Below are 14049 nucleotides of genomic sequence, written 5' to 3'. Positions count from 1 at the left end.
TCACCTGGTGATCCTACCAGTAACACACTTCCTGTCCTTGGGTGACAACTTTCACTGTATTGTATACAATGGGGGAGCAGTGTTGTCATCCTAGGAAAGAACTACAATAACCTTCCCTCTCCTCATCTTAATAACATAAAGTAGAGGGGTTCTGGATCTCACAACATACAGGATGAGAGCACAGGAAGTTATCAGCTGACAAGATTTCTGGCAGATTCATCGGGTATTTTTGTACTTATCGACAGATATAACAAAAACGCTTTCAAGTTTATTGTTAGGGTTTGCATATCCTTTAAAGTAGAACTATAGGCAAAACTTTTTTTTTTTTTTTAATTTTTGGATGGAGTAAGGGAGAGTTATGACCTCTGTCAGATTTTTTTTCCCCGCCATCTGTGTCCCATTGGGGAGATTTCTCATCACTTCCTGTCTCACAGCCAAACAGGAAGTGAGAGGAAATCCCTTCAAATTAAGGGAATCCCTTGGGAACCCTCAGGTCACCAAAACTAGTGTCCTCAAAACTAGTGGTCCTTTAACTTGTAATGTCTGGGTATTAGTGATCTATGTATCTTAACTATATTATAAAAAATGTGGGGCTTTAAAAGCACCCAATTCTCAAAGTAACTTCAACAAAATAAGTTGTATAAAAAAATTCAGACTTTTATTTCTGTTCACAGAAAATATTCATAAAATCACAAATTGCAAAAATGCTTGCTGTTGCATAATTTTATTTGTTGCTTTTACAATCATATCACAGAATAGAGTAACCGTAAATTGTTTCATAACCTCCAACTTGGCTGAATCAATTACATCTATTTGTTGGTATCACATAATCAATTTATTAATCAATTTTCCCGCTGATACCTGCAGAGAGATAAGGCCACTTCTCAATTTCCCAGATATTAAAATCCGCTTCTTCAGGAGAAAATAAGGAGCATAATCATGTGTATGCACTTGGCCAGGTCCAACTGCACTCAGTATGTGGGGAGAGGAGCTGCAGAGGATATAGAGATCCTGGCACATCAAAATTAACATTCTAGACATACAATCAATAAAGCTGGCCATAGATGGTGTGATTTTCTTTCCTGCAACCACGGGTTGCAGGAAAGAACATTGCTCAATTCCCCCATTAACATAGTCAGTGTTGATGGGGGGAACCCCTTTCTGCAGAGCTATTGAGGTTTATTTACTAAATCCGGAGAGTGCAAAATAGGCTCACTTCTGCATAGAAACCAATCAGCTTCCAGGTTTCATTGCCACAGCAAACAAGCTGAGGTTAGAAGCTGATTGGCTACCATGTACCATGCACCAGATCCTGAGTGCACCAGCTTTAGTAAATCTACCCCATTGTGTTCTTCCAGCGCAGAGCCATCCCTGCCAGGAGAACACACAGTGATTATTGCTAGCGGCTACTCCCGCTGGCGGTAATTGCACTAAAAATCTAACAGGCTGGTTGTACCTAAGTTGATCAATCAATTTGGGTACAATCAGTATGCACATACATGGTTCGAACAGTGGCGGCTGGTGAAGTTTTAGGATGGGGGGGCAGACCCCACCCTTCCTTTTTGACCCCTTCCACTTCTCATAAGCCCCACCCCTTATAGAATCCACCCACCCCATCCCCTGTATTCCACTTGCTTCCACCCATAGTATCAGGGGTATACAGCTCAGCATCACAGATCAGGGTTTATAGGTGAGCGTTACAGATAAGGTATATAGCCCAGCATTACAGATAGGGTATATAGAGCACCTCCCCCTCCGCCACTGGGCTTGCTGCACTGACAGCACCCCCCCACCCCCTGGCGTGGGACTCGCAGCACTGACAGTATCCCCCCCATCCACCGGCGTGGGGCTCACAAGCACTGACAGCATCTCCCCCCTCCCATCCCCTGGCACAGGGCTCGCAGCACTAACAGCACTTACCGGGCAGTGGAGAGGATGGTCCTGTGTCTCCACTCTCCTCCACAGTGCGGACAGCAGCAGTGGCTCCGGTGTTCACTCCTCATGCTTCCTCCCTCTGTGTCCCCCTTCCGCCAAAGTGCTAGGCATCCAATAGGACCACCTGGTGCTTTGGCCAATTGGGAAACAGATCTCATGACCTTCCTTCCTGATTGGCGGAGAGGCACTGTAGTGTGAAAATAGCAAAAATTCATTCACTATGGTCACACAATTGGGTGGGATCAGGGCGCACTCTCTGCACCCCAAGCCAACCAATTTTGAAGCCTATTAGAGCATCTGGCTCTAATTATCTGCTTAAAAAAAAACACCCCCGACCACCCCCACCATAGAAATCCATGCACCCAGCGCCTGAAAGGGACTGAGCGCAGGGATGGGGGGGAAGAGCCCGTGCGCCCTCAATGCACCACGGTCTCTGCTGAACCGGCCAAGATTTGAACTGTCTATGGCCAGCTTAGATATGCACATAGGTAAGCTTTTAAAAAAGCAGCCAAAAAATAAGTTCTTTAGTAGGACAGTTATAAAGATATAGCTAAAATAAAAGATTCCTTAAACACTCTCAAAGCTGTTACTGCACAGCCCATAGGAAGATTGGGGGCACCAATGGGAGAGACTGTGCGGGGGGACAAGGAATGTTTTTGCTGCTATAGACTCTCTATATAAGCATCCTACTAAAGAATCTTTTTGTCACAATAGACTATATCTTTATAACCATCCTACTGCTGGATGTGATAGGGGTAAATAAGCATTGAGGCTTTCATTCTGGGGCTGTCTGCAGAGATTTGAGGTGAGGGGTGTGCTGAAATGTAGTTGGTAGGAGCTGTGGAAAGCTACATTACAATAGTAGAATTAGATACTACAGCAAAGGAAAGTCTGTGTTGGCCATAGATCAAATCTGATTGGCTACTACCATTTTCATGCAGGTGAGAAAAAACACCTGAATGTTTAGTTACAATAACATAATTGCAGCTGAATTAATTTGGTCATTCGATTTATACTTGTATTTCAGGTATGGTGCTTCGGAAATGAGACCCATCACCAAGCCAACTGGACCGTAGACTCAGAAACACGGCGCCTAGAAATTGCAATGTTACCTGCAGGTGTCACCTACAAGATTCAAGTAGCCACCATCTATGATGTAGGTGTTAGCAAACCAAGCCAACCACAGTACATCTTTATAGGTGAGATGGGAACGATATCAAGAAAATTATTTCTCAAAGGTGACTTCTGTGGTTTTTGTGTTCCTCCATTTTTCTTAAAGCCTATGTAAACCTAAATATAAAAAGTATGGGATTACATACTTCTGTCCTTTACAGTAAATATGATTCCTTTTGTGTATTCAGCAAGTGCAAGTTACACTAAATTCTGGTTATCCTGCTATGCTTTGACAACCCAGGGCTTCCTGACTACACCAACCATGGAAGCAGATGTTGCATGTCTTCTTCTTCATTGGGACCCATAATAAGCCTGACATCACTGCTGGGCTCTGCAGAGCCATAAGCCAATCACAGACTGTATGAGCAGGGAGTGCAGCAGGCAACGTTAAGGCCATTGGGGCATGTAGTTCCTCATCAATGGAACTCTCTACACTTCGGAAGAGTGATGAAAAGGAAGTAACTGCAGTCTTGTGACCGATGTATAAAATACGTTTTTCTAGTATATTGGTCACATTTCTTAAGAATTAGTAGGTTGTGGAATCAAAGTAAATTTAAGGCCTTCTTATGGATAATATCTTTCACTTGCCCTTTGAATCATTTTTTCCCCAAATTTTGTGTTTTTGCAGTCATGTTTCTCTGTCCTTCAGCAGAGACTAGAAATTTACTTCACTTGTCCTAAGATACAACACAGAGCTGCTGTCTGGATCCATTAAATATCCTCTGTAGATGGCACAACAGAGCCAAGTCATGTCCCAAGAAGTCATGTCCCTAGACAATGGAAAGAAACAGAACATGAACAGAGACTTCTCAGGGAAGCTTTAAAAGAAAAGCTAACTCCAGAGGAGAAATATGGAATGGGGGGGGGGGGGGGAATCTCTACATAACTAGGAGTGGTAATGTAAGAATCACGTTTTACCTGATTGGCGATTTTTGGTCAAATGGAAGGGGGGGGGGACTACAGGGGTAGGGACAGTGGTACTGCTGGGAGGTCATTCCAGAAACGTTGGCTGCAGAAGTAGTTGTCCAATGAGGCCTTCCTGTCCTCATTGGGTGATCAGCTGATTAGGATAGGATGGTTATTGTTCTTGTAACCGCAGCTTGGCTGGTTGGATGGACTTTTGGAAGACTTGGAATTGTTACAAAACAGTAGTCAATATGGTTGTGTGGTACTTTCTTTTTTGCAGGTTGTTTGTTCTGAGAAATACAGCCAGTTGCACATCACAAAGTCCAACACTTGTAAGACTTGAGGAGCAGGTCTCTGGCAGGACTTTGTGCAACTTGCTCTGTAATAATAAAGTTTTACAACAAGCAATGGACCTCCTGGTGTACCACCAGCTGTTTTTCTCTGAATGTATTGGCGTTCAGGTTGAGGATGAGTCCCTGCTTTGCGTTTGCACCTGGACAGCCGAGGGAATGATCCAATGTAGAGGACTTGGGAGCAACTGGAAACCTCTACTTGTATTGTTTGTTCTTCCAGGGGCTCGGTTCTTGGCGGAAGGCGGTATATATGCTCAGTTTGAAGCTGTCCTCGAAATGATGGGATGCGGCTCGTAATAGAAGTAGAGCTTAGTTAGGACTTTTGTTAAGAAAAAACCTCTCCTGGTAACACAGTTGGTATATGTTTGAACTGGGAATGCTTGTTAAATAAAAGTCTGCTGTGGCCAATTTAACCCACATCAAGCAGTCTGAGCCATTATTTGGGATGTAGAATGGCAGGGAAGGAATTGAAGTGAAATTAAGAACGACGTACATGCCAGTACCAGCTGATTTAGTTTTTAATTCCTCTGTCCTTGCAGATTTTCCTGAAGGGAAAGAAGAAACACAGGGTGATCATATTCCTCTAGATCTCCTCCTGCAGGTTATAAAACATCCGGCTTTTATTGCCACAGTGGGTGGTACCATCTGGATCATGCTAATGGTGGCCGTGGTTTACCTGTGTCAGCGTCACTCAAAGCCTTACAGCTCCAAGAAACACAGCGGTAAGCGCTCATTGTGTATACTGTGATAATACATATAATTTATATTACAATAATAACATAGTTCCCATCTTTTACAGGTCTGTATCGATTTGCAAGTGAGGACACTATCATCAAACACAGGTAAGACCTGAGATCTGCTTATAACATACATTTATGTTCTGCACTGTGATTACAGTTTGGTGATAGGGTGCAGCTACAGTTGGCCTCGAGTTAGGTAATCCTTTAATAATAGAATTATTATACTGTGTCTATTTCTCCTGACACGAACAATCAACCCATTCAAAATTGATGCCATGTAGTGTGGACCCTTTGTTAGCAGAATGCATAGCTCTCAAATGTCCCTGATTTTGAGGCACTGTCCCTGACAATGTCCCTGACAATGTCCCTCTTTCCTCCTCATTTGTCCCTCATTTTGGTCTGATCTATATAGTTGTATGTAAAATGCACTTTTTATCTTTCAAAAAATGTTTCCCAGTGCTAATCCTTTCATCCAAATTCTAAATTGCTGAATTTGTACATTTTAAAAGCCAATAGAATAGTAGTGGTAAAAAAAAAGCACTTGTGGATTTAATTAACCTTTTTTTTGGTTAATTCTCATTTTAAGGGGGTGTGGCAGGAGGTGTGTACTATGCCTACATACATTTTTTAGTAGGTGTCCCTCATTTCTATCTTAAAATGTTGGTATGAGAATGTAAAGTGAGCTCCCTGAATATGGAGTCTGTACACCCAATGTTTACAAAGGACCCTGTAAGGAGGTATGCATTTTCCTGCCTGACACTTCCAGAATGTGACTCTCACATTTGCCCATCTAGTAACAGCTGATTAAAGCTGCGCAAAGGATTCAGATTCAGTGCAGAGAGCAAGTATAGCCAGAATATTATTGGGAACATATAACCGGACAGATGGCTTTTGGTCATACTGGAAAGAGACCCTTCATTTAATTTCAACAAAAAGCTTCCTACAAAATTATAGGGTTGCTTTACTAGAACTGGAGAGTGCCAAATCTGGTGCCAATCAGCTTCTAACTTCAGTTTGTTCTAATAAAGTGGTTGAAAAAGGCACAAGTTTTTTTACCTTCATGCATGCATGAAGGTATAAAAACCTTCTGTGTGTAGCAGCCCTCCCTAATACTTACCTGAGCCCCCTCTCGATCCAGCGATGTCCATAAGAGCCTTACTTTTCCGGGGACTAGCACTCCTGATTGGCTTTTTGGCACCCAGTGAGCCAATCAGGTCCTGTTGTCTTCTGGGACTATTTAATGTTCAAGACTCAGATTAATTTTAGCCTGGAACTCCGCTTTTTAAGCTATGACAATAAAACCTGGAAAGTGATTGGTTTCTATGCAGAGCTGCACCAGATTTTGCACTCTCCAGTTTTAGTAAATCAATTCCTATATGTGTTTTTTATTAATATTTTATATGCATGTTATTTACCTGTAACTTGACATACAAAAGGTTTAAAACTGCTGCTGGGTGTCACTATCTTGGATGTAATGTTAGCATCCCCTGATGATGGCATGATGGGATTTGTATTTCTGCAGCTGGAGGGCCAATATTTGCCTACCCTTGCTCTATAGCAGGCTTTCTCAACCTTTTAACCCTAGAGGAACCCCCAAAAAAATGTCTCAAGGAACCCTTACTAAAAATCATCAGGGCTCAATAGGAACAATGCTTCTTATATTGGTGGTCAATAGGAAGAATATCCACCTTTAAAGTGGTGCTCAGAATGCCACCCTTAAAGACAGCTAAAAAGATATTTGGTGTCATGCTGCTGGCTTTGCTAAGTGGTGCTGAACCTTGAACTCTATAGGCATCATCAAAAAGGTGGTTCACCAGCCACAGCTCAAGGAACCCCTAGCAACCTCTGGAGGAACCCCAAGGTTCCACGGAACCCTGGTTGAGAATGGCTGCTCTTTAGTATTCCTCTTTGCTCCTCCCTGAACAGCTACAAAATAGGTTATAATAAACAGTATAACGCTGCTCCAGGTTGGCTCTCTGTCACAATCCCATACACACTTCCTGATGGGTACAAGCTCAGCTCTTCATGCTGAACACAATATAAGCACCAAAATTCGGACAGCTGCACTCTAAAAAAAATCCATCCTTATTGTAGTATAAAAAGCAGCATATTACAGCAAAAAGACACTGTGGGGAATAAGAAAATAAGTCAACGCGTTTCGTGCTGTGTCAGCACTTAATCATGACTTGACTTAAGTCACGATTAAACGCTGACACAGTGCGAAACACATTGAATTTTTTCACATTCACAATGTCTTTTTGCTGTATCGTGTTGATTTTTATAATACAATAAAGATGGATTTTATTTGGAGCGCAGCTGTCCAGATTTTGGTACATAAAAGGTTGTGTAGCGAGGTGAGTGAGGAGTGGAGGGGCTGGGCCAGCACAGACAGTAATTAGAAACTTCCAGTATAGGAAAGGGCTATGACAGGCAAGGGAGGAGGGGCCCTGCTAGGGAATTGACTCTTCCTGGATTAGTCCAATTTTCTAGCACATTGCAAGTCAATAAAGTAAGTCTTTATGGAAAGGAAAAATTAGCATTCAAAATTCTTGATTGTTTGGGGGGTTTATACGTACAATGTTTAACCGCTTCCCGACCAGCCGCTGCAGTTATAGTAGCTATACGTCGGCTCGCGGGGTCGGGATAGCAGGCGCGTGCCCCCGCTGCACAACGGGAGTGCCGATGCTCGTGGCTGACGGTCGTGATGACTGCCGGCCACGAGCAATCAAGAGCAGGAGACACAGAACAGGGACAAGTGTGTGTAAACACACTTCCCCCCCCCGTTCTGAGAGGAATGACAGATCGTGTGTTCCTATTAGCTAGGAACCACGATCCGTCACTTCCTCTAGTCAGTCCCCTCCCCCTTCAATTAGAATCACCTCCCAGGGAACACAGTTAACCCCTTGATCGCCCCCTAGTGTAAACCTCTTCACTGCCAGTGACATTTTTACAGTAATCAATGCATTTTTATAGCATTGATCGCTGTATTAATGCCAATGGTTCCAAAAATGTGTCAAAATTGTCCAATGTGTCCGCCATAATGTCGCATTCATGATAAAAATCGCAGATCGCCACCATTACTAGTAAAAAAAAAAAAAAATAATAATAATAATAAAAATGCCATAAATCTATCCCCTATTTTGTAGACGCTATAACTTTGGGCAAACCAATCAATATACACTTATTGCTATTTTTTCAACCAAAAATATGTAGAAGAATACATATCGGCCTAAACTGAGAAAAAAATTTGCTTTTTTTTTTAAAAAAAAATGGAGATATTTATTATAGCAAAAAGTACAAAATATTGTGTTTTTTTTTCAAAATTGTCGCTCTTTTTTTGCTTGTAGCACAAAAAATAAAAACCACAGAGGCGATCAAATACCACCAAAAGAAAGCTCTATTTGTGGGGGAAAAAAAAGGATGTCAATTTTGTTTGGGTACAACGTCGCACGATCGCGCAATTGTCAGTTATTGCGACGCAGTGCCGAATCGCAAAAAGTGCTCTGGTCAGGAAGGGGGTAAATTCTTCCGGGGCTGAAGTGGTTAAAGTTGGTGACAGGGTCCCTCTAACTAGTCCTCAGTCTGCAATGGCTAGCCCACCAGAGGAGCCCGAGCGCAGACGGGAAGAGGGAGAGAAAGCCACTAGACACTGACCATAGCAAATGCTCTGATTGCTGTTCTCCAGCTGCAGACAGAATCGTATAATTCTTGTATAGTGCATATCCCGAGTTCCGCTGGCAGAAAGGAAAATCAGAGAGCATGTTAAGATTGTTCATTTTAAATCAGACTATAAAATACTTTTAACAATAACAAGATTTTCGTATGCTTCCAATCATTCACTTACCCGACTAGTTGCCTCAGGAACTCAAAAGAGTTTGAGATCTGGCAGAATTTGCCTTTCCGCCGCACAGCCGCGAATTCGCTTTGCATGTCGTTCTAAGACAGGCCGTATTTCAGGGGAAAAAAATAAGTTAAGGAATGAGTTTGTGACAGCGCCATTTAACAGCTATAAAATATCGTTACGTCTCAGCAATTCCTCACCTCAATAAGACTCATTTGCGTTTGTCCTTCAGAAGCGGCAATAAATTGCTGTCTCAGGAGATATAGTGCTACGTATACTGTGTGACATTCTCCACGGCGGTACTTTACATCTTCCTGGCTCTAAAATATAGTTAAGTGCTGAAATAAAACATTACTTGAGCCTCCAGGGATTAACAATACTTTCTACTTTTTTTTTTTTTTTTAAATGAACTCCAGGCAAACAGCTAAGTAAGCCATTGAAATATGTATATGAGGGTTGTTGTGGGTGCAAAAGTCTTTATATTTCTGTCCTTCGAGTCCTGCGATATACTCAACCTTACTAGACAGTGGAGCTAGGCTGCAGACCTGAATTTTCTCTACTGTAGATTAGCAATACAGCCCGTCACTTCTCCACCCAAAGCCTGTGATTGGACAGTGAAGGAGCAGCAGCATTACAGTGATAAGTCATCCCTCTCTGTTTATTCTGCTCTCTTCTTCTGTCCCCTGGTACTATAGCTTAAATGCCCTGCAACACCACTGATTGGCTCCCTGCCCCTCCCTCTGTGCACACATACACATATATCACCCAGTTTTTGGTAAAACATAAAAGATGAAGTTGTGTTGCATTAATAGATGCCAAACAACATTCCGCACCCGTGAAACTGTGACATACCTTTGGAATTCAAACTGTCCATAGGTGTTGCTTTAAAAGCCTTTACGTATCATCTGTTTTGACTTAATCATGAGTGAACGATGGTCTAGAATTATTGCAGTCATTCGGGTGTGCGCGGTGATTCCTAATATGTTCAACCCAAGCACCATTTTCATACAAGGAGCACACAACATGTGTATTTGTGTGTGTACGCACACTATATTGTCAAAAGTATTGGAACGGCTGCCTTTACATAAACTTTAATGGCATCTCAGTCTTAGGGCCGGTTCACACTTGTCTGACATGCGCTCCGACTTCCAGAGCACAAGTCGCATGACATGTCACAATCAATGGTTCCCTATACGGGCCGTCTTAACTGGCTTGACTTGTGTCAGTCCGACTTTGAAAATGTTTCCTGCACTACTTTGGTCTGACTTGGGCACAATTTCAGCCCATTGATTTGAATGGAAGTCAGGATTATCATCTTAACTGATCCGACTTTTGGCATGCGACTTGCGCTCTGAGGTTCTTGAGGGAGAACCCCACGCCAAAACAAAAAAAAATCCATACCAGACCCTTATTCAAGCATGCAGCCCGGCAGGCCAGAAAAGGGGGGGGGACGAGCAAGCGCCCCCCCCCCCCAGACCATACCAGGCCACATGCACTCAACATGGGGGGGGTGGGTGCTTTAGGGCAGGGGGGGCTCTGTGCCCCCCCAAAGGACCTTGTCCCCTTTAACAAGGCAGCCCCCAGATCCCAGCCCCCCTCTCATGGTACACCCACCCTCCCTCCATGTTGAGGGCATGTGGCCTGGTATGGTCCAGGAGGGACCTTACTTTGTGCACTGGTCAAAATAATTTGGTGGAGGGGGGATTATGGTGTGGGGCTGGGCTTGGCCCCTTAGTTCCAGTGAAGGGAACTCTTAAGGCGTCAGCATACCAAGACATTTTGGACAATTTCATGCTCGCAGCTTTGTAGGAACAGTTTGGGGATGTCCCTTTCCTGTTCCAACATGACTGCGCACCAGTGCACAAAGCAAGGTCCATAAAGACATAGATAGGTGAGTTTGGGGTGGGGGAACATGACTGGCCTGCACAGAGTCCTGACCTAAACCTTATAGAACTCCTTTGGGATGAATTAGAGCAGAGACTGTGAGCCAGGCCTCTCATCCAACATCAGTGCTGAGCTCACAAATGCACTTCTGGAAGAATGGTCAAACTTTCCCATAGACACACTCCTAAACCTTGTGGACAGCCTTCCCAGAAGAGTTGAAGCTATTTTAGTTGCAAAGGGTGGGCCAACTCAATATTAAACCCTACAGACTAAGACTGGGATGCCATTAAAGTTCATGTGCCTCTAAAGTCAGGTTTCCCAATACTTTTGACAATATAGTGTATGTGCATGCACTTGGGGTTTTAAAAGAAATATTAGCAAAAGACATTCACTGATCTCCCTCCGCGCTACTTAGTGACATCTGCAGTACCCATCCCAGGCCCTTGAGTGGGACAGTGGAGCCCAGCATACATGATGGGGGGGGGGGGGGGGTCACAGAGGGTGGGGCTGCGTAGAGATGATGGCATGTTCTGGTGGCTGTGGAAATGTCTGGATGGCCACATTACTTGTACCAGAAAGGAGATGCTCAGTTTGACAAGGATATACACACACCCTGGCTGCTATAGGCCTCTCCTGTGCAACAATCTTGCAACATGCCACCCCTGCGGCCTGTTACAGGACAGGGTTAGAGCGTTGTGACTGTAGAACAAGAAGTGGCTGAACAAGGGCCTTCATGGCAGGATCACTGAGGCTTATTTTAATGAAAGCTATACATTTAAAAACATTTAAATTGACTTTTCTATGATGCTAACAAACTAAGGAATATATGATATTTTGATGATTGGGTTTACATCTGCCAAACTTTCCACAAAAAGTCAATCAGTCGACAGCCAATGACATCCAGTTGGCTCAGAAGTTCAGAATTGATATAAACCATTGAAGGTTGCATAGGACTACAGCTTCTTGTCATCTAATTCTGTTGTGCCCATCTCGACCTTTCTAGATAGAAACTTCCATAATGTTTTAGGAGGATGTAATATGTCAGTGATCTGGGGGTGTTACCAGGGGATAAACACAATACAACATTACAGTTCTTTTTAAGAAATCTTTTATCGGTAAGAAGAAAAAGCAGAAAACAGTCAGAAATAAATACTTTTTCTTTCAGCCTTGTACCCCTTCCTTGGAGGGTCCAGCAGCTTAACACCCAAAGAAGAGATATAATTTGACAGTACACAGAGTATACAAGCCTCCACTTATTCTACATGGAGCACAATCAGAGAGGGCTTCCCTTAAGCAACAAATCTTTGTAACTTTTGACTTTCTTAGATGAACTATCACGGTTTCTTCCATAATACCCACAAGATCTTTCGGCTTCCCAAGAGGGGAGAGCACTACTGGAAGTAAAAGCCTTCTATTCAGACTGGAAACTGAGCAGATAGTCCTTGCAAAGGAATTCTGCTTTTTCCACTACCTTGAATCTCTCCATCTCAGTCTGTTCCCAGATGTCTCCAGAACCATCGCTAACTAATCAAAATGGGGTACTGTCCCTAACTTCACTTCCCACTTAAGGGCTCCATCTTGGTGCAGATAATGCTATATAAAGTATGCCTACACCCAAAAATGTATGCTGAAATCTCACAAGAACTCTGTGTTCAATCAAACCCAGGCTCCTCCAAGATGGTGCCAGGAATTGTTAGTGGAGGACACGTTATCCTTTTGTTGGATTCCCCTAGTGCCAGCATCAAAGTGGTCAACTGACCACTTTTTTGACACTGTCTTAAAGAAAAATTACTAACATATACAAGTTTGAAGCCACATGTCCATACCTCCCAACTTTTTGAGATGGAAACAAGGGACACTTACTAGCAAAAGTATGTAGGTACACACCCTGCCTCACCCTCTTAAAGGAGAATTATAAAAAAAAATTTAAAAATTTTAAACCCACAAATGCTTTTTTTTTTCACTGCTATTCCTTTATACTGACTTTTGAAATTTACATGCAGCAATTTAGAAACTGGATGAAAGGTTTAGCACTGGAAAACACTTTTTGAAAGTTAAAAAGTGCATTTTATATACAACTATATAGATCAGACCAAAATAAGGGACAATCAAGGAGGAAAGAGGGGCAGAGGAACTTTGATCCAAATCAGGGACAGTTAGGAGATATGCATATCCATGTATACCAAAAGAAAAGTTCTGGTATAAAGCCGGTACCCGACCCCCTCCTGCAAGGAGTTAATCTTTTAATGATATTGAATTGATGTAAATATTTTCTTTATCCCTTTGTATTTCAGGATGGACACAAGTGACTCCCCGTGGCTTTCCAACACTTGGAAATCTGCATCATGTTCAAGAAACTACAGTAGCACGACCAGCGTGAACAGCCAGTTAATGTGGATGGAAAGCAAAGACACCTCCGACTTTCAAAAATCCAGTAAGAGCCGCAGAATTGTTCCAAAAGGCTAAGCACCAAAATCATCCAACATACTAGAGAGTTTACATCTTTTCCCTGTAAAATTGTATGGTGAATGATAGCCTTTCTCAGTCAGGGTTCTGTGGGACCCTAGGGATTCTCCAGAGGCTGCTAGAAGATCCTTGAGCAATGGTGCATTGACCTACTGCCTAATGGTTCCTGCATTGTTCCCAGGCCAATGCCACTGGGATAAACCAGTGGCCTGAGATTAGTGGAGCTTCTCCTCTTTTCTCTCAGATAAGAAGGAATTGACATCAATGATTTTAGTTGTCCCTAGGGGTTTGTTCACACTAGTGGTTGGGCGCAGTAAAACCCCACATTTGAGCTGCGCTTCTACTGCCCCCCCCCCCCCCAAGTCAAATAAGCAAAGTATGCAACATTCCTTATTCTTTACTTTATTCTTGTCTCTCAGCTTTCTGTTTACACTAATATACCCTGAGCTGTAGATATAGTAATCATTAGCAAGGCCCCCCTGACCCATGAAAGTTATTTCAAGGATTCCTCCGCATTTAAAATGTTGACGTAGGAGGTGCCTGTCATATTTGTCCGTTGCTTTGAGATGGAGCGATAACTGTATACAATCCATAGTGTGTATAATTGTTGTATTATGTATCCATCAGTCCCTACTGTGTGTGAATGATGTATAATTGCATGGTGTTGCTTGTAGGCACTGCTTTTTGTTGAGTTCTAAGTTACTTCATATTAACACGGACATGTCACTCTACGAGACATGGAAATCACGGC

General features: G+C 42.9%; 1 protein-coding gene across 3 annotated transcripts in view; it reads left to right on the top strand.

Annotated features, from left to right (window-relative positions):
• Positions 1-14049, top strand: part of ROBO4 (roundabout guidance receptor 4) — a 161887-nt gene that overhangs the window by 84260 nt on the left and 63578 nt on the right. For all 3 annotated transcript variants that reach the window (XM_073603236.1, XM_073603238.1, XM_073603237.1), the window contains exons 10-13: positions 2963-3134; positions 4907-5089; positions 5167-5209; positions 13127-13266. In XM_073603236.1, the coding sequence (XP_073459337.1) occupies positions 2963-3134; positions 4907-5089; positions 5167-5209; positions 13127-13266 (538 nt within the window). The remainder of the gene's footprint in view (positions 1-2962; positions 3135-4906; positions 5090-5166; positions 5210-13126; positions 13267-14049) is intronic.

This window comes from Aquarana catesbeiana, linkage group LG10, assembly GCF_042186555.1.
Source record: "Aquarana catesbeiana isolate 2022-GZ linkage group LG10, ASM4218655v1, whole genome shotgun sequence".
NCBI classification, from domain to species: domain Eukaryota; kingdom Metazoa; phylum Chordata; class Amphibia; order Anura; family Ranidae; genus Aquarana; species Aquarana catesbeiana.
Note: the sequence above shows the minus strand (reverse complement) of the source record. Positions and strands in the feature narration are given on the sequence as shown.